At 44.0% G+C, this 24301-nt stretch overlaps 1 protein-coding gene across 3 annotated transcripts in view; it reads right to left on the bottom strand.

The window, feature by feature from the left end:
* Nucleotides 1-321: 321 nt before the first annotated feature.
* Nucleotides 322-24301, bottom strand: part of LOC106563437 (leucine-rich repeat and calponin homology domain-containing protein 2) — an 80579-nt gene continuing 56599 nt past the window's right edge. For 2 of the 3 annotated variants that reach the window (XM_014129007.2, XM_014129009.2), the window contains 10 exons: nucleotides 22636-22698; nucleotides 22111-22159; nucleotides 21759-21797; nucleotides 21222-21359; nucleotides 16594-16644; nucleotides 16399-16462; nucleotides 11386-11492; nucleotides 1759-1896; nucleotides 1533-1610; nucleotides 322-1167 (listed from right to left, as the gene is read on the bottom strand). In XM_014129007.2, the coding sequence (XP_013984482.2) occupies nucleotides 1048-1167; nucleotides 1533-1610; nucleotides 1759-1896; nucleotides 11386-11492; nucleotides 16399-16462; nucleotides 16594-16644; nucleotides 21222-21359; nucleotides 21759-21797; nucleotides 22111-22159; nucleotides 22636-22698 (847 nt within the window). In that variant the 3' untranslated portion in view covers nucleotides 322-1047. The remainder of the gene's footprint in view (nucleotides 1168-1532; nucleotides 1611-1758; nucleotides 1897-11385; nucleotides 11493-16398; nucleotides 16463-16593; nucleotides 16645-21221; nucleotides 21360-21758; nucleotides 21798-22110; nucleotides 22160-22635; nucleotides 22699-24301) is intronic. The other variant, XM_014129008.2, reaches the window with a different exon arrangement.

The following is a 24301-nucleotide window of genomic DNA, read 5'->3' as shown; positions in this document are numbered from 1 at the left end:
GTCAACGTTTATGATGAGTAATTTAGTAAATTCACCAGAAGTTTTCGGTGGGAATACATTTTCTGAACATCACATGCCAATGTAAAAAGCTGTTTTTTGATATAAATATGAACTTGATTGAACAAAACATGCATGTATTGTATAACAATGTCCTAGGAGTGTCATCTGATAAAGATCATCAAAGGTTAGTGCTTCATTTAGCTGTGTTTTGGGTTTTTGTGACATACATGCTTGCTTGGAAAATGGCTGTGTGATTATTTTTGGCTATGTACTCTCCTAACATAATCTAATGTTTTGCTTTCGCTGTAAAGCCTTTTTGAAATCGGACAATGTGGTTAGATTAACGAGAGTCTTATCTTTAAAATGGTGTAAAATAGTCGTATGTTTGAAAAATTGAAATTATTGCATTTTTGAGGTTTTTCTATTTCGCGCCACGCTGTTCCACTGGCTGTTGAATAGAGTGGGACGGTCACGTCCCACCTAGCCCATAGAGGTTAAATCTGCTATCACTTCACTACAAATGTCTTCAATACTGAGTGTTGAAAACCCAGTGAATTCAGTGTTCGCACCACTAGGTTCAAAAGTGTCTGAGCATGGGCTTGTCAATATCACCATGGGGACAGACAGGTCTTCATCTTCACTGTGATTCATTCCTTAGTCTGACCTCTGTTCACCAGCTCTCATAAAGTCCACACTGTGCAGGTCACACAGGTCACACAGACAGCCACACTGGTACTCTACAAACACAGTACAGTAGGGTCCCCTTGGGGAGGACATGACAGTAGCTAACAATCTGATGGATGGGAGGCTGGTCCCAGCTGACATCATATAGGAACGGTGGGAGGATCTGAGTTAATCCATCCCTTTCTTGACTCAGTCAGCTGGCAATGGACTCCCTGCAGCCCCCAGCCCTCACCCCCTAAGGGGTCCCTGGTCCCCGGTGATGACCGGAGCAGGCTGGAAGCCCCCTCCTCTGTGGGGTGAAGGGCTGGGTTGTGGAAGGCTGGACTGGGCTGGGCGGGGTTTGAGGCAGTGTCCAGGCTGCTGTTAGACAGCAGACAGCTGGGTGGGCTTGGAGGCCGGCAGCTCCAGTAGAGCCTGAACGGTCATACCCACCTTCACCAGCCCACGCTCCTCTAGGATATGGTGGGGTAAACACAGCTTGTCCTGCCAGGGTAGAAACACAGCACACGGTCATCACCGGTCCTTTCAAAATACCTTCAGGTCAGTACAAGTGAATTGACGTTTGGATGCCAGTCTGTTTCTTTGTTAAAATACATTGTCAGCAAGACAACAATAAGGCAGTTGTATGAACCAAAAACAGGGGCACCCAAGCTCAACCTATCCTCTTGAGGTTTCCACATTAGGTTCAGGACTCAGACAGAAGTTTATCTACAAATGGTTATCTGTAGATGTTCTCCTGATAAGGGAGTGCGCCATAACTAGGAAAAGAGGCATATCAGATCTCTTGCTGGTAACTGAGAGGACTGATGGCAGCGATAGACAGTGGTGATTTTGTGATGTGCGTTTACCTGTGGCACGCCCAGCTTCTTACAGGCATCCAGGAAGTTCTCCACATTCCTGCGGCACTTGGCCATGCTAAGCTTTGGCTGTGGAACAGAGTTCGTCAGTTACATGGGAAAAAAAATGTTTATCCTTATTTGTTCTAAATAGTCTTGGCTTTTTTTTTTTCTTCTTGGCAGGTGGTTTGCTTTGCCTTTAGGGATATAAAACAACAGGTTTTCAACAGGTACTTACCACTGCTGGGGAGGGTACATGGATGCTGGCCACTGACCGAGGACGAATGTGATTGGCCAGATGGCACAAGACAACGCCATCCATCAGAGCAGCTCCGACATCATCCGGCAGCAAGACCTTTAGTCTGGACTCCAGGTTCTGAGAGGAGTCACAGTAATAACACATTCAACATGGATCCTGTAGAATAGATCACTGTGGAATATTGTACAACAACTATTGCAACCACTAAGGTAAGACATGTATGAACAGTCCACTGTAGGAGGTGTTTGGAAATCATATATATTAACAATATAGCAGACACTTCTTTCCAAAGTGACTTACAGACTTAGGCATGACATGCCAACAACAAATTCTGAACCTACACATCCATGTATAACTGACCAAATTATGTAAGACAAGCATTGACATTTTGTATTCTGTAAAGTGAATGTGGAAGAGGTGAAAAAAATGTTGCTGTCTACCAACAATTACAAGCCACCTTGGTCTGACAACTTGGATGGAAAATTACTGAGGATTTTCCTAAAGGAAAGTGTGTGCCCTCAGGCCTGGAGGGAAGCAAAAGTAATTCCGCTACCCAAGAATAGCAAAGCACCCTTTACAGGCTCAAACAGCTGACCAATCAGCCTGTTACCAACCCTTAGTAAACTTTGAGAAAAAATGTTTTTGAACAGATACAACGTTATTTCAGAGTAAACAAATTGACAACAGATTTTCAGCATGCTTTAAGGGACGGGCATTCAACATGTACGGCACTGACACAGAGAAATGAGAGAAATTGACAAAAAGATTGTGGAATGTGTTTTGTTAGACTTCAGTGTAGCTTTTGACATTATCAATCATAATCTGCTGCTGGAAAAACATGTGTGTTATGGCTTTACATCCCCTGCTATATTGTGGATCGAGAGTTACCTTGTAGCAAAATCCTGCACGGAGCCTTCAAATCAAATCAATTTTTATTTGTCAGTGAAATGACCTTACAGTGAAATGCATACTTACAAGCCCTTAACCAACAATGCCATTTTAAGAAAAATAAGTGTTCAGTAAAAAATAGATAAGAAAAAGTAGAAAATAAAAGTAACAAATAATTAAACAGCAGCAGTAAAATAACAATAGCGAGGCTATATACAGGGGGTACAGGTACAGAGTCAATGCGCAGGAGTACCGGTTATAAGACACAGTGGCAGAAACATTATTCACCGTGCGCTGCCACTTTAAGAGTGCATCAGCAGTCAGGAAGGAGGAAATAAAGATAGCTCTTCTGAGTAATAGCAACATTGTTGCGAAAATTTGAAAAACAAACCAACAAACCATCAGCTGTATCAGAGGGACAGACAGTGTAACTGCAAGCCTGAAGTCAACAGCTAAGACCCCCCCTCCTCTCATTTCCATCCATCGTTCCAGTGCGTTTCACTGCAGCAGACTTCATTTTATTCCCTATGTGCTCCTTTTGATGTTCTGTGTTGTTGGACTATTAGTCCCCATTTTAGTTAAAGGGAGTTTGCATGAGTTATTATTTATTGTTGTTTGAACTGTATGGATTTTCTGTCGGACTATTTACATTTGGCCGAGAAGATTCTAGGACATTTTAAGGCCTTTGTTTTGTCTATAACCCCCCCCCCCCCCACCCCCATGCACACACACAAACTCATTCATACCCCCTGCACTCCTAATACAGATGTCATGATTGGGGGAAGGAAAGAACTAGTGGGGGTTAACAACTCATGCCCTGTTGTAAATCAAGGGAGAAGATTCAGGCCTGCGCTCTCAAGATTCACCAAAGGAATGTTCTTTGTTTCAACAAACTGGCAGCTTCATTAAATAGTACCCGCAAAATACCAGCTTCAACGCCAACAGTGAAGAGGCGACTCCGGGATGCTGGCCTTCTAGGCGGAGTTGCAAAGAAAAAGCCATATCTCAGACTGGCCAATAAAAATAAAAGATTAAGATGGGCAAAGAACACAGACACTGGACGGAAGAACTTTGCCTAGAAGGTCAGCATCCCGGAGTCGCCTCTACACTGTTGACGTTGAGACTGGTGTTTTGCTGGTACTATTTAACGAAGCTGCCAGTTGAGAACTTGTGAGGCGTCTGTTTCTCAAACTAGACACTCTAATGTACTTGTCCTCTTGCTCAGTTGCGCACCGGGGCCTCCCACTCCTTTTTCTATTCTGGTTAGAGACAGTTTTAGCTGTTCTGTGAAAGGAGTAGTACACAGCGTTGTACGAGATCTTCAGTTTCTTGGCAATTTCTCACATGGAATAGTCTTCATTTCTCAGAACAAGAATAGACTGACGAGTTTCAGTATTGAGTTATTTGTTTCTGGCCATTTTGAGCCTGTTGTAATTGAACCCACAAATGCTGACGCTCCAGATACTTAACTAGTCTAAAGAAGGTCAGTATTATGTGTTCCCATTTAATTAGCTAGTAAATAAATAATTAAACCAATTTGTGTCGTACTGAATCATAAGTAGGACTCTGGTTTTTGCAGATGCAAGGTTACGACTGTTCAGAATTATGATGATACGAGGTTGTGATTAATAAATTGACTGTTTATAGATGTGATAGGTAAAGATCTTTTAGCGTTTAATTCGGGAGATGGTAACTCTTTAAAGAACCGCTCTCGTGGTGCCCCAGATCCTAATGAGTTAATTGTTACATGATTAAGTTAAATCGGGTAACAATTAAACATACTTAGTTAATTAGATAAATAACAGTCTTCAGATTAATGTTAAAGTCAAGTCACAACACAGACTATTGCAAATACTCTAATGTTGATGACTGGGTTCTTTCTTGTCAATTGTTTCTATGAAGTTGCCGTTAAATTGCTATTGTATGAGGTATTATTGGTTGTGTTACCCCTGTGCTGTGACGTGTGTTTTATATGGTGTGTCTTATCTTTTCTTTCCACTGGCTATCTGGCCAACAGACTACACTCTAAGCAGTCTATTCTGCTGATGTGTGTGTGTCTGGTAGCCCTACTGTCACATCTTCTCCTGTTCCTCCCCTCTGGCGTACGACGTCACCAGAATACTAACCACCGGTCCTGGGATTCATTATTACGCACACCTGGCACCTATCGTTACGCACACCTGTTAATTATTATGATTCACACTTGGACTTCATTATCTTCATTATTTCCTCCCATTTATATGTCACTCCCTTATGTTTTCTCACCAGTTGGTATTGCTCTTGTTTACCGGCGTGTAGCATTATGGAATAGTCTCGTTACTGGTTTTGTTGTTTTACTAAACGTTTCACCTGCACCTGCTTCCCGACTCACAGCGCCGTTATTACAGCTACTCTATCTATCCTAATCTTTTCCTTTCGGCAGGGTTAATATATACTTGGCGCCCCAACAAAATCTTTATCTTTACCCCTCTAACAATACCACTACAACCAGTTTAACAGAACACATGGAAGCCTCTCCATAACAATCCAGGTAGAATCAGGATTCCCCCTTGGCAGCTGTCTAGGTCCCTTACTATTTTCAATCTTTAATAATGACCTGCCACTGGCTATAAGTAAAGCCTGTCAGATACCACAGCAAGTGAAATCACTGCAACACCTAACAAAGAGCTGCAGTCAGCTTCAGAATGGGTGGCAAGAAAAAAAATAACTAAACACATTGTATTTGGGACAAATCATTCACTGACCCCTAAATGTGGAAATTGAGCAAGTTGTGGAGACTAAACTGCTTGGAGTAACCCTGGATTGTAAACTGTCATGGTCAAAACATGTTGATGCAACAGAAGCTAAGATGGGGAGAGGTCTGTCCATAATACACTGCTATTCTGCCTTCTTAACAACATCAACAAGGCAAGTCCTACAGGCCCTAGTTTTCGTCGCACCTGGATGACTGTTCAGTCGTGGTCAGGTGCCACAAAGAGGGACTTAGGAAAATTACAATTGGCCCAGAACGGGGTAACACGGCTGGCCCTTAAATGTACACAGAGAACTAACATGAAATACAAGTCAATCTCTCCTGGCTCAAAGTATCATAGAGGAGAGATTGACTTCATCACTACTTGTATCTGTGAGAAGTATTGACATGTTGAATGCACTGAGCTATCAGTTTAAACTACTAGAACACAGCTCGTACACCCATGCATACCCCACAAGACATGCCATCAGAGCTCTCTTCACAGTCCCCAAGTCCAGAACAGACTATGGGAGGCCCACAGTACTACATAGAGACATGACTATATGGAACTCTATTCCAAATCAAGTAGCTTATGCAAACAGTAAAATCAGATTTAAAAAGCAGATAAAAATACACACAGTGGGGACTGTGAAGAGACACATGCACACACACACACGATAACATACGCATTATACACACATGTACACATGGATTTTGTGTTGTAGATACAATGTATGTGGTAGTAGAGTAGTGGCCTGAGGGCACACACTTAATGTGTTGAGAAATCTGTTGCGAAATATATTGTAATGTTATATAAATGCATTCATTTTGCTGAACCTCAGGAAGAGTAGCTGCTGCCTTGGCAGGAATGACAGGGGATCCATAAACAATACAGTCATGCAAGCATAACTTTTTAACTCATGGTTAGTCCTGGGAATTGAACCCACTATTTTGGTGTTGCTCTACCAACTGAGCCGAATGCACGCAGGCAAGCATGCACACACATTGTTTCAAAGGGAGGTAACCAAGAACCCGATGTTCACTCTGACCGAGCTCTAGAGTTCCTCAGTGGAGATGGGAGAAGGACAACCATCTCTGCAGCACCCATCAGGCCTTTATGTTAGAGTGGCCAGACGGAAGCCACTCCTCAGTAAATGGCACATGATAGCCCGCTTGGAGTTTTCCAAAAGGCAAATACTCTCAGACCATGAGAAACAAGATTCTCTGGTCTGATGAAACCAAGATTGAACTCTATGGCCTGAATGCCAAGCGTCACGTCTGGATGAATCCTGGCACCATCCCTACGGTGAAGCATGGCGGTGGGAGCATCATGATGATGGGATGTTTTTCAGCGGCAGGGACTGGAAGACTAGTCAGGATCGGGGTAAAGATGAACAGAGCAAAGTACAGAGAGATCCTTGATGAAAACCTGCTCCAGAGCGCTCAGGACCTTAGACTGGGGTGAAGGTTCACCTTCCAACAGCACAACGACCCTAAGCACACAGCCAAGACAATGCAGGAGTGGCTTCGGGACAAGTCTCTGAATGTCCTTGAGTGGCCCAGCCAGACACTGGACTTGAACCCAATCTAACATCTCGAGAGAGACCTGAAAATAGCTGTGCAGCGACGTTCCCCTGACAAAGCTTGAGAGGATCTGCAGAGTAGAATGGGAGAAACTCTCCAAATACAGGTGTGCTAAGTTTGTAGTGTCATAGTGAACAAAAAACATACAGTCAGCGGCAGTCCAGTCGGCGAAAAGAGCTTGTTGATGAGAGAGGTTGAAGGAGAATGGCAAGAATCGTGCTAAGTAACAGGCGGGCTACAAACAGACAAATAACAGTGCAGTATATCAGTGGTGTGCAGAACGGCATCTCAGAACACAACTTGTCGATCCTTGTCACGGATGGGTTAATGCAGCAGACGACCACACCGGGTTCCACTCCTATCAGCTAAAGACAAGAAGAATCGGCTCCAGTGATCACCAACACTTGACAATTGAGGAATGGAAAAATAGGCCCTGGAACATGACAGCAAGTTCAGTTTACTTGAGTGGCCTGCACAGTCTCCAGACCTCAACCCAATAGATCATCTTTAGGATGAGATGGAACAGGCTGTTCGCAACATGAACGTACCATCGTCCAATCTGCAGCAACTGCGTGATGCCATTGCGTCAGCATGGACCAACATACTAGATTGGTGTACCTAATAAGTATATATCCTGTCTGGGCTAGGGGGCAGTATTTTCACGGCCGGATGAAAAACATACCCAATTTAAACAGGTTACTACTCTGGCCCAGAAACTAGAATATGCATATTATTAGTAGATTTGGATAGAAAACAGTCTGAAGTTTCTAAACCTGTTTGAATGGTGTCTGTGAGTATAACAGAACTCATATGGCAGGCAAAAACCAGAGAAAAATACAACCAGGAAATGAAAAATCTGGTGCCTGTAGGTTTTTCAAGTCATTGCCAATCGAACACAGTGACTAAGGATTCATTTTGCACTTCCTAAGGCTTCCACTAGACGTCAACAGTCTTTAGAAAGTTGTTTGAGGCGTCTATGATGAACAGAGACCGAATGAGAAGGCTGGGAAGTTGGTGACCCAGGGAAGGATGTCAATTCATTGGTGCGCATTCACGCAAGAGGTAGCTCTGTTCCAAAACGTTTAAGACAATGCATGGGTCCGGTTGGAATATTACTGAAGTTTCACGTTATAAAGGCCCTAAAAATTGATGCTATACAACGTTTGACATGTTTGAATGAACGTAAATAGATTTTTTTTTTACTTTCCGTCGTGACATTTTCCTCGCGCGTCCTACATTTTGAGTAGCTTAATGAACGCGCAAAGAACATGGAGTTATTTGGACATAAATTATGAACTTTATCGAACAAAACAACATTTGTTGTGGACCTGGGATTCCTGGAAGTGCCTTCTGATGAAGATTATTAAAGGTAAGTGAATATTTCTAATGCTATATATGCATTTAGATGACTCCAAAATGGCGGCTATCTGTATTGCATACTGTATTTTTCTGAGCACAGTACTCAGATTATTGCAAAGTGTGCTTTCACAGTAAAGTTATTTTGAAATCTGTCAATGCGGTTGCATTCAGGAGATGTTAATCTATAATTCTTTGAATAACAGTTTAATATTTTATCAACGTTTATGACGGGTATTTTTGTAAATTGTAGTGCTGATTCACCGGAAGTTTTGGGGGAAATACATTTTCTGAACGTCACGCGCCAATGTAAAATGCTGTTTTTGGATATAAATATTGATAGAAAGAAAAATGCATGTATTGTCTAACATAATGTCCTAGGAGTGTCATCTGATGAAGATTGTCAAAGGTTAGTGCATAATTTTAGCTGGTTTTCTGCTTTTGGTGACGCCTGTCCTTGCATTGAAAATGGCTGTGTGTAATTTTTTGTCTATGTACTGTCCTAACATAATCTAACTTTATGCTTTCGCCGTAAAGCCTCTTTGAAATCGGACAATGTGGTTGGATTAAGGAGATGTTTATCTTTCAAATGGTGTAAAATAGTTGATTGTTTGAGAAATTGAAATTATTAGATTTATGCTATCTTGTCAAGCAATCCCGTTACCGGGATGAGAACGGGAAGGGGTCGCATAGAGGATATACACTGTATATACAGTTGAAGTCTGAAGTTTACATACACCTTAGCCAAATACATTTAAACTCAGTTCCTCACAATTCCTGACATTTAATCCTAGTAAAAATTCCCTGTCTTATGTCAGTTAGGATCACCACTTTATTTTAAGAATGTGAAATGTCAGAATAATAGCAGAGAGAATTATTTCAGCTTTTATTTCTTTCATCACATTTCCAGTGGGTCAGAAGTTTACATACACTCAATTAGTATTTGGTAGCATTGCCTTTAAATTGTTTAACTTGGGTCAAATGTTTCGGGTAGCCTTCCGCAAGCTTCCCACAATAAGATGGGTGAATATTGGCCCATTTCTCCTGACAGAGCTGGTGTAACTGAGTCAGGTTTGTAGGCCTCCTTGCTCACGCACACTTTTTCAGTTCTGCCCACAAATTTTCTATAGGATTGAGGTCAGGGTTTTGTGATGGCCACTCAAATACCTTGACTTTGTTGTCCTTAAGTCATTTTGACACAACTTTGGAAGTATGCTTGGGGTCATTGTCCATTTTGTAGACCCATTTGCGACCAAGCTTTAACTTCCTGACTGATGTCTTGAGATGCTGCTTCAATATATCCACAGAATTTTTCTTCCTTGTGATAACATCTATTTTGTGAAGTGCACCAGTCCCACCTGCAGCAAAGCACCCCCGCAACATGATGCTGCCACCCCCGTGCTTCACGGTTGGGATGGTGTTCTTCAGATTGCAAGCATCCCCCTTTTCCTCCAAAAATAACGATGGTCATTATGGCAAAACAGTTCTATTTTTGTTTCATCAAACCAGAGAACATTTCTCCAAAAAGTACGATCTTTGTCCCCATGTGCAGTTGCAAACCGTAGTCTGGCTTTTTTATGGCAGTTTTGGAGGAGTGGCTTCTTCCTTGCTGAGCGGCCTTTCAGGTTAGGTCGATATAGGACTCGTTTTACTGTGGATATAGATACTTTTGTACCTGTTTCCTCCAGCATCTTCACAAGGTCCTTTACTGTTGTTCCGGGATTGATTTACACTTGCCCCCCAAAGAACGTTAATCTCTAGGAGACAGAACGCGTCTCCTTCCTGAGCTGTATGACGGCTGCGTGATCCCATGGTGTTTATACTTGCACACTATTGTTTGTACAGATGAACGTGGTACCTTCAGGTGTTTGGAAATTGCTCCCAAGGATGAAACAGACTTGTGGAGATCTACAATTTTTTTCTGAGGTCTTGGCTGATTTCTTTGGATTTTCCCATGTCAAGCAAAGAGGCACTGAGTTTGAAGGTAGGCCTTGAAATACATCCACAGGTACACCTCCAATTGACTCAAATTATGTCAATTAGCCTATCAGAAGCTTCTAAAGCCATGACATCATTTTCTGGAATTTTCCAAGCTGTTTAAAGACACAGTCAATTTAGTGTATGTAAACTTCTGACCCACTGGAATTATGATACAGTGAATTATAAGTGAAATAATCTGTCTGTAAACAATTGTTGGAAAAATGACTTGTGTCATGCACAAAGTTGATGTCCTAACCAACTTGTCAAAACTATAGTTTGTTAACAATAAATTGGTGGAGTAGTTGAAAAACGAGTTTTAATGACCCCAACCTAAGTGTATGTAAACTTCCGATTTCAACTGTATAACAGATATATTTAACTTCAAGTATTTCACTCCACAGCTCCATATAAATGTGGGCGTGCAATGTGCATGCTTCTGGGGAGCCCTGAGGGACCCACTGGGATGCTGTCGAAAGCCCAACACTACCTGGAGCTGTCTCGAAGAACAAGTAGTGACACGTTGAGAATTCTGAGGAAAACATGAAATAGCCCATTCAAGTCTCATCAGATGAGGAAAACATCTTAGAATTACAGTAATACATTCTCCTGTCAACTCTGCCAATACAAGAGGAATTTGTTCACACCTGATGAATAGCTGCTGATTGTCCTTAAAACTCTTGACACATATTTTATAAAGGATTCAGTAAATTTCGTGGAGAATGAAAAGGACTGTTCCAAGTCTAATCGGATTACTCAAGGTTAGAGCGTTGGGCCAGTAAACAAAAGGTTGCTGGTTCGAATACCAGAGCCGACAAGGTGAAAAAGTCTGCCGGTGTGCCCTTAAGCAAGGCACTTAACCCTAATTGCTCCAGGGGAGCTTTACAATGGCGAGCCTGGCCCCATTCCCTGCGGGTGCCTCAGGGGGAGTTTAGATATGCAAAAAAAAACAATCCATTACACACATGTGTATAAAAGGACAAATATAAGCACTCCCCCAAATTATTATTATTATTGGTGATGGTATTTTAGTCATTGTTTGTCATCTGGTGTTTTCGGAGTGTCCTGACCTGCCGTAGGACGCCAATCTGCTCCATCTCCTCCCTCAGGTGTTCCATCTTTCTCCTCATGGTGAAACTGGGGTCTGATGACTCTTGACGGCTGCTTCGACAGAACGCTACACCAACATATAAGAAACATATAGGTTGTGACCTACAGAAATCACTGAAATTACACATTTAGGGAACTTTCAAACAATGGACCTCTGGGAATACCATTGAGCAATGCAGAGATGAGATCAGAGTCTAGACCTTTTACTGACCATAATCACAGTCTTCCTTCCAACAATAATTGTAACTTTCAGACTAGGGCTGTGATGGTCATGGAATTTTGACAGAGTATGGGAAACCCTGTTTAAAAACGGTTGTGACAGTTATTTTCATGACTGTCTTCATCCATAACCGTCAGTTTCACAGGGTATGGTAGCAGGTGCCAGGCGCACAGGTTTGTGTCAAGAACTGCAACACTGCTGGGTTTTTCACACAACAGTTTCCTGTCTGTGTCAAGAATGGTCCACCACCCAAAAGACATCCAGCCAACTTGACACAACTGTCGAAAGCATTGGAGTCAACATGGGCCAGCATCCCTGTGCAATGCTTTCGACACCTTGTAGATAGAGTCCACGCCCCAACGAATTGAGGCTGTTCTGAGGGGAAAAGTTGGTGCAACTCAATATTAGGAAGGTTTTCTTAATGTTTTGCAACGGTGTAAAGTACTTAAGTAAAAATACTTTAAAGTACTACTTAACATGTTTTTCGGGGTATCTGTACTTAACTTTTTATATTTTTGACAACTTTTACTTTTACTTCACTACACTCCTAAAGAAAATAATGTACTTTTTACTCCATACATTTTCCCTGACACCTAAAAGTACTCGTTACATTTTGAATGCTTAGCAGTACTGGAAAATGGTCCAATTCACGCCCTTATCAAGAGAACATCCCTAGTCATCCTACTGCCCCTGACCTGGTGGACTCACTAAACATACATGCTTCGTTTGTAAATCATTTCTGAGTGCTGGAGTGTGCCCCTGGCTATCCACACATTAAAATAACAAGAAAATGGTGCTGTCTGGTTTGCTTAATAAGGAATTTGAAATGATTTTACTTTTGATACTTAACTATATTCTAGCAATAACATTTACTTTTGATACTTAAGTATATTTAAAACCAAATACTTTTAGACTTAATCAAGCAGTATTTTACTGGATGACTTTTACTTTTACTTGAGTCATTTTCTATTAAGGTATCTATACTTTTAGTAAAGTATGACAATTGGGTACTTTTTCCACCACTAATGTTTTGTATACTCAGTGTATAGCATTATGTACTAATTATACTATAACTACTTCTAAGGAAATCTCCTTACATGCTGACCACACTGCTCGAGAGTGTGCTCCATTACGCGCATGTTGATTTTGTCCACACACACCAGACGCGATCAGGACACCCAGTTTGAAATATCAAAATGAACTCTGAACCAACTATATTAATTTAGCTAGTTAGCTTGCAGTTGCAAGCTAATTTGTCCTATTTAGCTAGCTTGCTGTTGCTAGCTAATTTGTCCTGGGATATAAACGTGGAGTTGTTATTTTACCTGAAATGCACAAGGTCCTCTACTCCAACAATTAATCCATACATAAAACGGTCAACCGAATAGTTTCTAGTCATCTCTCCTCCTTCCAGGCTTCTTCTCCTCATTTGGAATATATGGTGGCAACCAACTTTAAGGTGTATTTCCACCATCAACTGGACTGGCGTGTGGACCTCAGTTCATCTTTCAATCACGCACATGAGTATGTGCTCCTAAGAACCAATGAGGAGATGGGAGAGGCGGGACTTGCAGCGCATCAAGCATCACAAATAGAACCAAGTTCTATTTTAGCGCCTGGCTATGCAAACGCTCGTTGACGCGCGCGAGCAGTGTGGGTGCAATGATTGAATAACATGTTGTACACATTTATTTTGCAACGCACACGACGCGGGCGGTGTGGTCAGAATGTTAGTGTCCTTTCTGTGGGTTCAACACCACATTTCTTGGATTTTGTAAACCATTTATTAATAGTGAAATACCATGAAAATTCCACTGAACTCCTCCACTTTTTCTTGGAAGGAAAGTTGAGAAGGTCATCTCACACATCATTGTTATCATGGCAACAGAGACAAAGTAATCAGGAACTAAGGTCAAAGGTCCAGTGATTGACCGGGAGTGCAGGACAGATTGCAACTCTGACAGGGACACCATTTTCCTGTTTGTTGGATAGCTGACACCCATTAATAGTTTATCTTCTCTATTTTATATTTTGTTAAAAGGGAAATCTGTGATTCAAACAAAGCAGTCACCCTGCCACTGAATTGGTAAACAGCTGAGGGATGGGGCTGGAGAAATGTAACCACTCTCAAATTCATAGACAGAGCTATGGATGCAAGGACTGACCATGAGATCAAAATGATAGTTTTAACCATGTTTTGAAACTATACAGTGTTTGTTTACGATGACATTGTTTACAAACAATGGAGTAAAAAAGCAAATACGACAGTAGAACTAAGCTTATGAGGCATTTATACATTATTCTTCAAGAATGAATGGGTACACACTGAGTAAACCAAAGAGTAGGAACACCTTCCTAATATTGAGTTGCACCCCCACCCTCAGAACAGCCTCAATTTGTCAGGGCAGTTAAGTAGTACTTTAAAGTACTTTACACCACTGCAAAACATTAAGAAAACCTTCCTAATATTGAGTTGCACCAACTTTTTCCCTCAGAACAGCCTCAATTAGTTGGGGCGTGGACTCTACAAGGTGTTGAAAGCATTGCACAGGGATGCTGGCCCATGTTGACTCCATTGCTTCCCACAGTTGTGACAAGTTGTCTGATGTCCTTTGGGTGGTGGACCATTCTTGATACACACGGGAAACTGATGAGCGTGAAAATCCCAGCAGTGTTGCAGTTCTTGACACAAACCAGTGTGCCTGGCACCTGCTACCATACCTTGTTCAAAGGCCCTTACATTGTGTGTCTTGCCCATTCACCCTCTGAATGACACACATACACAATCCATTTCTCAATTGTCTCAAAGCTTAAAAATCCTTCTCTAACCTGTCCTCACCTTCATCTACACTGATGGAAGAGGATTTAACAAGTGACATCAATAAGGGATCATAGCTTTCCCCTGGAAAAGTCCATAAATGTATGTAGCAATCACAGATTGCACTTTTAAACAGAGCCTCCCACAAGAAAATTAAACCTCTAGCACTGAGGCACATGCTTGACACACAGTTGACATTGCAGAGTGCCTTCATAAAGTATTCAGACCCCTTGACTCATTCCACATTTTGTTGTGTTACAGCCTGAATTCAAAATTGATTAAATATATTTTTTCTCACCCATCCACATTTTTAGCAGTTCTATTTTAGTGCCTTAATGCAAACAGGATGCATGTTTTGGAATATTTTTTATTCTGTACAGGCTTCCTTCTTTTCACTGTGTCATTTAAGTTAATATTGTGGAGTAACTACAATGTTGTCAATCCATCCTCAGTTTTCTCCTAACACAGCCATTAAAAACTCTAACTGTTTTAAATCCCTGAGTGGTTTCCTTCCTCTTCGGCGAGCTAGGAAGGATGCCTCTATCTTTGTCGTGACTGGGTGTATTGATACACCATCCAAAGTGTAAATAACCTCGTAAGGATACCATTTCAAAGGAAACACTTTGAAGTTTGTGGAAATGTGAAAGGAATGTATGAGAATATAACACAATAGATCTGGTAAAAGATAATACAAAGAAAAAACCAACCGTTCGTTTCTATTGTTTTTGTACCATCATCTTTGAAATGCAAAAGAAAAGCCATAATGTATTATTCCAGCCCAGTTATAATTTAGATATTGGGCACTAGATGGCAGCAGTGCATGTGCAAAGTTTTAGACTGATCCGATGAACCATTATATTTCTGTTAAAATATTTGTATCAAGACTGCCCAAATGTGCCTAATTTTGTTTATTGATAACTTTTCATGTTCAAAATTGTGCACTCTCCTCAAACAATTGCATGGCATTCTTTCACTGTAATAGCTACTGTAAATTGGACAGTGTAATTAGATTAACAAGAATTTAAGCTTTCTGCCAATATCAGATATGTCTATGTCCTGGGAAATGTTCTTGTTACTTACAACCTCATGCTAATCGCATTAGCCTACCTTATCTCAACCGTCCCGTGGAAGGGACACCGATCTCGAAGAAGTTTTAATAACTTCACCATGCTCAAAGGGATATTCAATGTCTGCTTTTTATATTTTTACCCATCTACCAATTTTCCAATGCCTTCTTTGCGAGGCATTGGAAAACCTCCCTTGTTTATGTGGTTGAATCTGTGTTTGGAATTCACTGCTCAGCTGAGGGACCTTACAGATAATTGTATGTGTGGGATACAGAGATTAGATATTTTTTAATGACTATGTTAAACACTATTATAGCACACTGAGTGAGTCCATGCAACTTATTAAGTGACTTGTTAAGCACATTTATACTCCTGAACTTATTTAGGCTTGTCATAACATCGTGGTTGAATACTTATTGACTGAAGACATCACAGCTTTTCATTTTTTATGAATTTGTAAAACAATTTAAAAACATATTTCCACTTTCATATTATGGGGTATATAGGCCAGTGACACAAAATCTCAATTGAATCAATTCAGGCTATAACATAACAAAATTTGGAAAAAGTCAAGGGGTGTGATAAACAAATGTATCACCATGCTTGGGACAAGCTGTAACAGGTCCATACTTACACAGAATCACTCTATTACTTTCTAGAATGCCATTAATTATATACCACGCCTCATACTTGCACAACATGTTCAAGCTCATTGCTCCATGTTATCTGTTTTAAAGTTATTTAACGGGTTAAATACCTTAACTTCGAAGACATTGAAATATGTTGATTGTAGGTGTGCCACTTCATAAATAAAAGCCAGATAAGGAATGACTGTAACCGCTGAAAGATTGAATTAATTCAGGCTTACCTGATCTTGGCTTCAGACCAAACACTGTGAGGGTGCTGCTGAAATCAGCATTCCGCATCCCCTCCTGCAGACAAAATACATTACAAGTTTATCGGAAAGATAGATCAGACAATTTTGATATTTGCTTAAGTATGTACTAATATAATTTGGATGAATGCGATTTTACTGTGCATTTGATTGAATAGCAATTCACACCTCACACTCGTCATTCCCACAGGAGTTTCTTCGGGCACTCTGGCACTTGTACTGTAAGAGAAGACACATCAAGAAAGATATTTACTCCATGATCTAGCCTGGAACCTGGGGTACGCTTCTAGCTGAATCCTCTCATATATACTGAACAAAAGTATAAACGCAATATGCAAACATTTCAAAGATTTTACTGAGTTACAGTTCATAGAAGGAAATCAATTGAAATAAATTAGGCCCTAATTTATGGATTGGCTTGGGAGCCAAGCCCAGCCAATCAGAATGAATTTTCCTCCCTTCTTTTATTGCAGCTCATGAAACATGGGACCAACACTGTACATGTTGCGTTTATATTTTTGTTCTGTATAGTAGAATACAGCCATTTGTCGTCTACCTCCCTGGACAGTCTGGGATGTATTTGTTCCAGCCTGTGAAAGAAAAGTTGTTAATTTCATACAGTGGGGAAAATGAAACCTTTAATAATATGTTCACAACTACAACTCCAGCCATGTAGCAGAGCCATATTGAGGTATGCATGGGGTAAACACTTGAGCTTGCTCTTGGCATAAGCTGTAATGTGATGCTACTGGCGGCAGAGAAGTCAGGCGCAGGAGAGCGGAAACTCATTTACAACGGTTGTGTTTAATAACCATAAACCACCGTCAACAGAACAATACAATAAATGGGTCAAACAAAACCCGGTAAAAACCAGCATACCGTGCACAAGCACTACAACAAACAATTACGGACAAGGACATGGGGGGAACAGAGGGTTAAATACACAACATGTAGTTGATGGAATTGGAACCAGTTGTGATGGAAAACAAGACAAAAACAATGGAAAATGAAAAGTGGATCGGCAATGGCTAGAAGGTCGGTGACGTCGACCGCCGAACGAACAAGGAGAGGGACCAACTTCAGCGGAAGTCGTGACATAAGTGCTGCATCTAAAACAGGGATCGTCAACTAGATTCGGCCGCGGGACAATTTTTTTCTGGAGCGGATGGTCAGGTGGCCAGAACACAATTACACATAATTTGTAGACTACAAATTGACCACAAGAAGCCCAAACGGATATAATTGTGTGTAACGGCTGTCTTCTGTAGAAATGGACCAAGGCGCAGCAGGTATGTGAATACTCATCTTTGATTAAAATAAAGGAGTAGAGCATCCACTTAACAATACAAACAAAGTGACAACAGCTACAGTTCTGCAGGCACACAACACGCAGTGCAAAAACAACTACCCACAAAACCAAGTGACAAACATACTCCTACATATATGACTCCCAATCAGGAACAACGATCCCCAGCTGTTCCTGATCAGGAGTCACAAGACCAACACAGAACAATCACACACACAAGACTGCCACGTCCTGACCCCAAAACTACAACAACAGCTCCATCTGCTGGTCAGGACGTGACAGTACCCCCCCCTCAAGGTGCAGACCCCGGAATGCACCTAACAACGAAAAAACACCAACAAACAAAATCCCCAACAAAACCCATAAACAATAACCCCTAAACAATAAGGGAGGGAAGGGAGGGTGGCTGCCGTCAACGACGGCACTGTGCTACACCCTCCCTCCCCAACCCACCTATCCTGGAGGTGGCTCCGGTGCAGGACGTGGACCCTGCTCCACCCTCGGCGTCACCCACCTCGGTGGAGCCGATAGCTGCGCCAGGCAGACGGACCCCTCGGGCCGGGCCGGAGGACAGGAGGGCCCCTCGGGCCGGGCCGGGGACAGGAGGGCCCCCTCGGGCCGGGCCGGGGACAGGAGGGCCCCTCGGGCCGGGCCGGGGACAGGAGGGCCCCTCGGGCCGGGCCGGAGAGCAGGAGGGCCCCTCGGGCCGGGCCGGAGAGCAGGAGGGCCCCTCGGGCCGGGCCGGAGAGCAGGAGGGCCACTCGGGCCGGGCCGGAGAGCAGGCGGGCCACTCGGGCCGGGCCGGAAGGCATGCGGGCCACTCGGGCCGGGCCGGAAGGCATGCGGGCCACTCGGGCCGGGCCGGAAGGCATGCGGGCCACTCGGCCGGGCCGGAAGGCATGCGGGCCACTCGGGCCGGGCCGGAAGGCATGCGGGCCACTCGGGCCGGGCCGGAAGGCATGCGGGCCACTCGGGCCGGGCCGGAAGGCATGCGGGCCACTCGGGCCGGGCCGGAAGGCATGCGGGCCACTCGGGCCGGGCCGGAAGGCATGCGGGCCACTCGGGCCGGGCCGGAAGGCATGCGGGCCACTCGGGCCGGGCCGGAAGGCATGCGGGCCACTCGGGCCGGGCCGGAAGGCATGCGGGCCACTCGGGCCGGGCCGGAAGGCATGCGGGCCACTCGGGCCGGGCCGGAAGGCATGCGGGCCACTCGGGCCGGGCCGGAAGGCATGCGGGCCACTCGGGCCGGGCCGGAAGGCATGCGGGCCACTCGGGCCGGGCCGGAAGGCATGCGGGCCACTCGGGCCGGGCCGGAAGGCATGCGGACCACTCGGGCCGGGCCGGAAGGCATGAGGACCACTCGGGCTGGACCGGAGGGCAGGAGGACCACTCGGGCTGGACCGGAGGGCAGGAGGACCACTCGGGCTGGACCGGAGGGCAGGAGGACCACTCGGGCTGGACCGGAGGGCAGGAGGACCACTCGGGCTGATCCTGGCAGGCCGGGCACCCTGGCAGATCAGGGCAGGCGGGCACCTCTGGCAGAACCAGGCAGTCTGGCCACCCTGGCAGTTCAGGGCAGTCTGGCCACCCTGGCAGTTCAGGGCAGTCCGGCCACTCCGGCAGAACAGGGCAGTCCGGCCACTCCGGCAGAACAGGGCAGTCCGGCCACTCCGGCAGAACAGGGCAGTCCAGGGCAGTCCGGCCACTCCGGCAGAACAGGGCAGTCCGGCCACTCCGGCAGAACAGGGCAGTCCGGCCACTCCGGCAGAACAGGGCAGTCCGGCCACTCCGGCAGAACAGGGCAGTCCGGCCACTCCGGCAGAACAGGGCAGTCCGGCCACTCCGGCAGAACAGGGCAGTCCGGCCACTCCGGCAGTTCAGCGCAGTCCGGCCAGCTCCGGCAGTTCAGCGCAGTCCGGGCAGCTCCGACGACTGTTGACTGGCGGGCAGCTCCGACGACTGTTGACTGGCGGGCAGCTCCGACGACTGTTGACTGGCGGGCAGCTCCGACGACTGTTGACTGGCGGGCAGCTCCGACGACTGTTGACTGGCGGGCAGCTCCGACGACTGTTGACTGGCGGGCAGCTCCGACGACTGTTGACTGGCGGGCAGCTCCGACGACTGTTGACTGGCGGGCAGCTCCGACGACTGTTGACTGGCGGGCAGCTCCGACGACTGTTGACTGGCGGGCAGCTCCGACGACTGTTGACTGGCGGGCAACGATGACGACTGTTGACTGGCCGGCAGCTCTGATGACGACTGTTGACTGGCCGGCAGCTCTGATGACGACTGTTGACTGGCCGGCAGCTCTGATGACGACTGTTGACTGGCGGGCAGCTCTGATGATGACTGTTGACTGGCGGGCAGCTCTGATGACGACTGTTGACTCCTGATGCGTGGGGCAGGTATTGGACGTACCAGCCTGGAGACACGCACCTCCATGCTAGTGTGTCTAGCGGGAAACACCGGACCGGATGGGCGCACTGGCGGTCTTGAGTGCAGGGTTGGCATCACCCCTTCCGGCTCGATGCTCCCCTTGCCCTGGCACCTGCGGGGCGCTGGTACTGGGCGAAGTGGGCTGTGCGTCCGTATAGGCGAGATGGTGCGCACCTCAGCGTAACATGACGCCCTCCACCTCGTACGCACCTCCCTGTAGTCACGGGTAGCTGGCTTACGGCTCTTCCCTGGCCTGGCCAAACTACCCGTGTGCCCCCCCACAAAAAAATCTTGGGGCTGCCTCTCGGGTTCCCTTAGCTCCCTTAACTTGTCCGCCCAGAATTTTCTTTCGTCCTGCCAGGTCCATTCTTCCATTTTCTTCTCCTGTGGCTTCCTCCTCTTCTGCTGCTTGGTCCTTTGGTGGGTAGTTCTGTAACGGCTGTCTTCTGTAGAAATGGACCAAGGCGCAGCAGGTATGTGAATACTCATCTTTAATTAAAATAAAGGAGTAGAGCATCCACTTAACAATACAAACAAAGTGACTACAGTTCTGCAGGCACACAACACGCAGTGCAAAAACAACTACCCACAAAACCAAGTGACAAACATACTCCTACATATATGACTCCCAATCAGGAACAACGATCCCCAGCTGTTCCTGATCAGGAGTCACAAGACCAACACAGAACAATCACACACACAAGACTGCCACGTCCTGACCCCAAAACTACAACAACAGCTCCATCTGCTGGTCAGGACGTGACATTGTGGACTAAAACATAATCATTTCAAACCTTGCTTACATTTTTATACAATCACATATCTCTCTATATGCGTGGAACAGATTTCCAAAACTAAAATCACTTGGAATTGATTTGCTGGTATTTTTACAGTCTTTTATGTCCAACAATAAAACAAATTAAACTTCTTTAGGCAGTCTCACTAAAAACTCTTTTTTTTTTTATCACCCAGTACCTAGTATGCTGGAAAGCTGCTTTTGATGGCCAAGGCTTCAAGTAAGTAAGACTGCATTGTGAAAGTCATGGTTTCATACCTTTAGATAATCTTTCCTCAGATACTTGTTCCTCCTGCGCTCCTCGTTCTGGTTGAGTACGGGTGGAACCTCTGGCCATTTTGGCTCTGTGTCAGACTCTGACTTTAGACTGCCATCGAAAGAGCAGGAAGAGGACGGCTGAAGAAAGACAAAGATGAAAGGCCAAGGTACTGGACACTGTACTGATCAAATGACAATGCAATAATGGACAAAAAAACACTTTGCTTAAGCAGCACAAGCCTTCAATATAAAGAGATGAAGACTAAAGCCTCCCCTTACATCACTAAAGGTAACAAGGTCACATGCACACCAGTGGAGGCTGCTGAGGGGAGAACAGCTCATAAGAATGGAGCAAATGGAGTGGCATCAAACACTTGGAAACCAATTGATACCATTCCACTGATTCCGCTCCAGTCATTACCAAAAGTCCGTTCTACCTAATTAAGGTGCCACCAACCTCCTGTGGGATACACACATTCATCATCACATGCATGATGATGAGGGTGAGAAAACAAAGGCATGAATGAAATGGGTGACCTCAGAGAAAGCTGTGTCATCGTCTGTGAAGTCAGGGTCCTTTCCGGAGAAAGACAGAGAGAAAGAAAAATAGGAGTGAAACCGACACCAAAACACACACACACACACACACACACACACACACACACACACACACACACACACACACACACACACACACACACACACACACACACACACACACACACACACACACACTTTAAAAGTGAAACTGAAAATATGACTGAATTTTGCAGATGAGATTAATGAGTGAAAAGAAAGAAATTATTGCTAGTATTACTTGCACAAATGGAAATAATGAATTGCTTGTTTCCTGTAGAAAACAGAAGGTACAGAAAGTCCAGTTCCTTACCTGCCCACTTAGCACTGACGGTCCACTGCCCCCTTCATCCAGGGAGGCACTGCGAGTGAGACAGGAAAACACACTGACTCACTCTGTGTCACACATACAAACTTACATTCATGTAAGCCTTATTTACAGTTTACTGGAGAAATTGGCTCAACACTAGAAGACAGCCAACAATAAATAACACCAGACAGACACAATGGAGTTTTTACTTTAAACACCTTACTCATCATCATCATCATCATCATACAGTATGATTTGTGCCTACTCATACTCTTTTCATAGTAATTACTCATCGTAATAACTAAACTATGACAACATCCTATAACATCAGTCATGGGGCCAGTTTCAACAGAGCATGAATGGACAATACTTTTTAGTCCATGACTAAACTTGACCTGTGCCCAGGAAACTGATTAGTTTAATGCAACTGAACCATGGTCTCGTTGATACGGTATACAGTAGTCACCTGTCAGAGCAGTGAGGGGCAGAAGTCATGTGTTTAGGCAGAGCTGTGCTGTACGTACGTACCTGTGGATGGCCTGGCAGGGGGACCTCTGTTTGCTGCTGGAGCTGCCAGAGTGACTGAGGAACCTGGACAGGTAAACAGAGGATGCAATAAGGCCAGAGGAGGTGTGGTATATGATCAATATACCACGGCTAAGGGCTGTTCTTAAGCACGATGCAAAGCAGTGCCTGGACACAGCCCTTAGCTGTGGTATATTGGCCATATATCACAAACCCCCGAGGTGCCTTATTGCTATTATAAACTGGTTACCAATGTAATTAGAGCCATAAGACTCCTGAACACCTAATCAAATGGCTACCCAGACTATTTGCATTGCCCCCCCTCTTTTACATCGCTGCTACTCTCTGTTGTTATCATCTATGCATAGTCACTCTATGCATAGATAACTCTACCTACATGTACATATTACCTCAACTAACCGGTGCCCCTGCACATTGACTCTGTAGCGATACCCCCCTGTATATAGTCTCCACATTGTTATTTTACTGCTGCTCTTTAATTACTTGTTACTTTTATTTTATTATTCTTATCCGTATTATATATTTTTTTAACTGCATTGTTGGTTAGGGACTCGTAAGTAAGCATTTCACTGTAAGGTCTACATCTGTTGTATTTGGCGCATGTGACTAATAACATTTGATTTGAATAAATGTTGTCATACCCGGGGTGGAAAAATAACTCAATTGTCATACTTACTCAATTGTCATAACTAAAAGATACCTTAATGGAAAATGACTCAAGTAAAAGTGAGTCACCCAGTAAAATACTACTTGAGTAAAAGTCTAAAAGTATTTTGTTTTACATATACTTTAGTATCAAAAGTAAATGGAATTGCTAAAATGTACTTAAGTATCAAAAGTAAAAGTATAAACCATTTCAAATTCTTTATATTAAGCAAACCAGATGGCACAATTTTCTTTCTTTTGTTTATTGACGGATAGCCAGGGACACATTCCAATACTCAGACATCATTTACAAACAAAGCATTTGTGTTTAGTGAGTCCGCCAGATCAGAGGCAGTAGGGATGACCAGGGATGTTCTCTTGATGAGTGTGTGAATGTGACAATTTTCCTGTCAAAATGTAACAGGTACTTTTGGGTGTCAGGGAAAATGTATGGAGTAAAAAGTACATCATTTTCATGAGAAATGTAGTGAAGTAAAAGTAAAATTTGGCAAAAATATAAATAGTTAAGTAAAGTACAGATACCCCAAAAAAACAACTTAAGAGGTAATTTAAAGTATTGTACTTAAGTACTTTACACCACTGGGTATACAGTCTGATATACCACGGCTGTCAGCCAATCAGCATTCAGGACTCGAACCACCCAGTTCATAAGTAAGGATTAGTATAATTTCTCTGTTTTTCTTTGCAGGCACAGTGTGTTCAGACGGTCATGGTATGGGTTCAGGTGGATTTAAGACCTGGAGACCAACAGACAATATCTCTAATGCAGTGTGTCTTAATTTTGGTCCCGTTTTTGCCTTAGCACTACACACCTGGTTCAAGTAATCAAAACTTGACTTCATGACTGAGGTGATCATTTGATTCAGCTGTGTAGTGCTAGGGCAAAAACTAAAATGTGTGTCTGCAGGACCATAATCAATAAACACTGCTCTAATGGTGTGCATACATGTCATTTCACAATAAGACAAAAATGTGTCGTTTC

This window comes from Salmo salar, chromosome ssa11 (genome assembly GCF_905237065.1).
Source record: "Salmo salar chromosome ssa11, Ssal_v3.1, whole genome shotgun sequence".
Lineage (NCBI taxonomy): Eukaryota > Metazoa > Chordata > Actinopteri > Salmoniformes > Salmonidae > Salmo > Salmo salar.
Note: the sequence above shows the minus strand (reverse complement) of the source record. Positions and strands in the feature narration are given on the sequence as shown.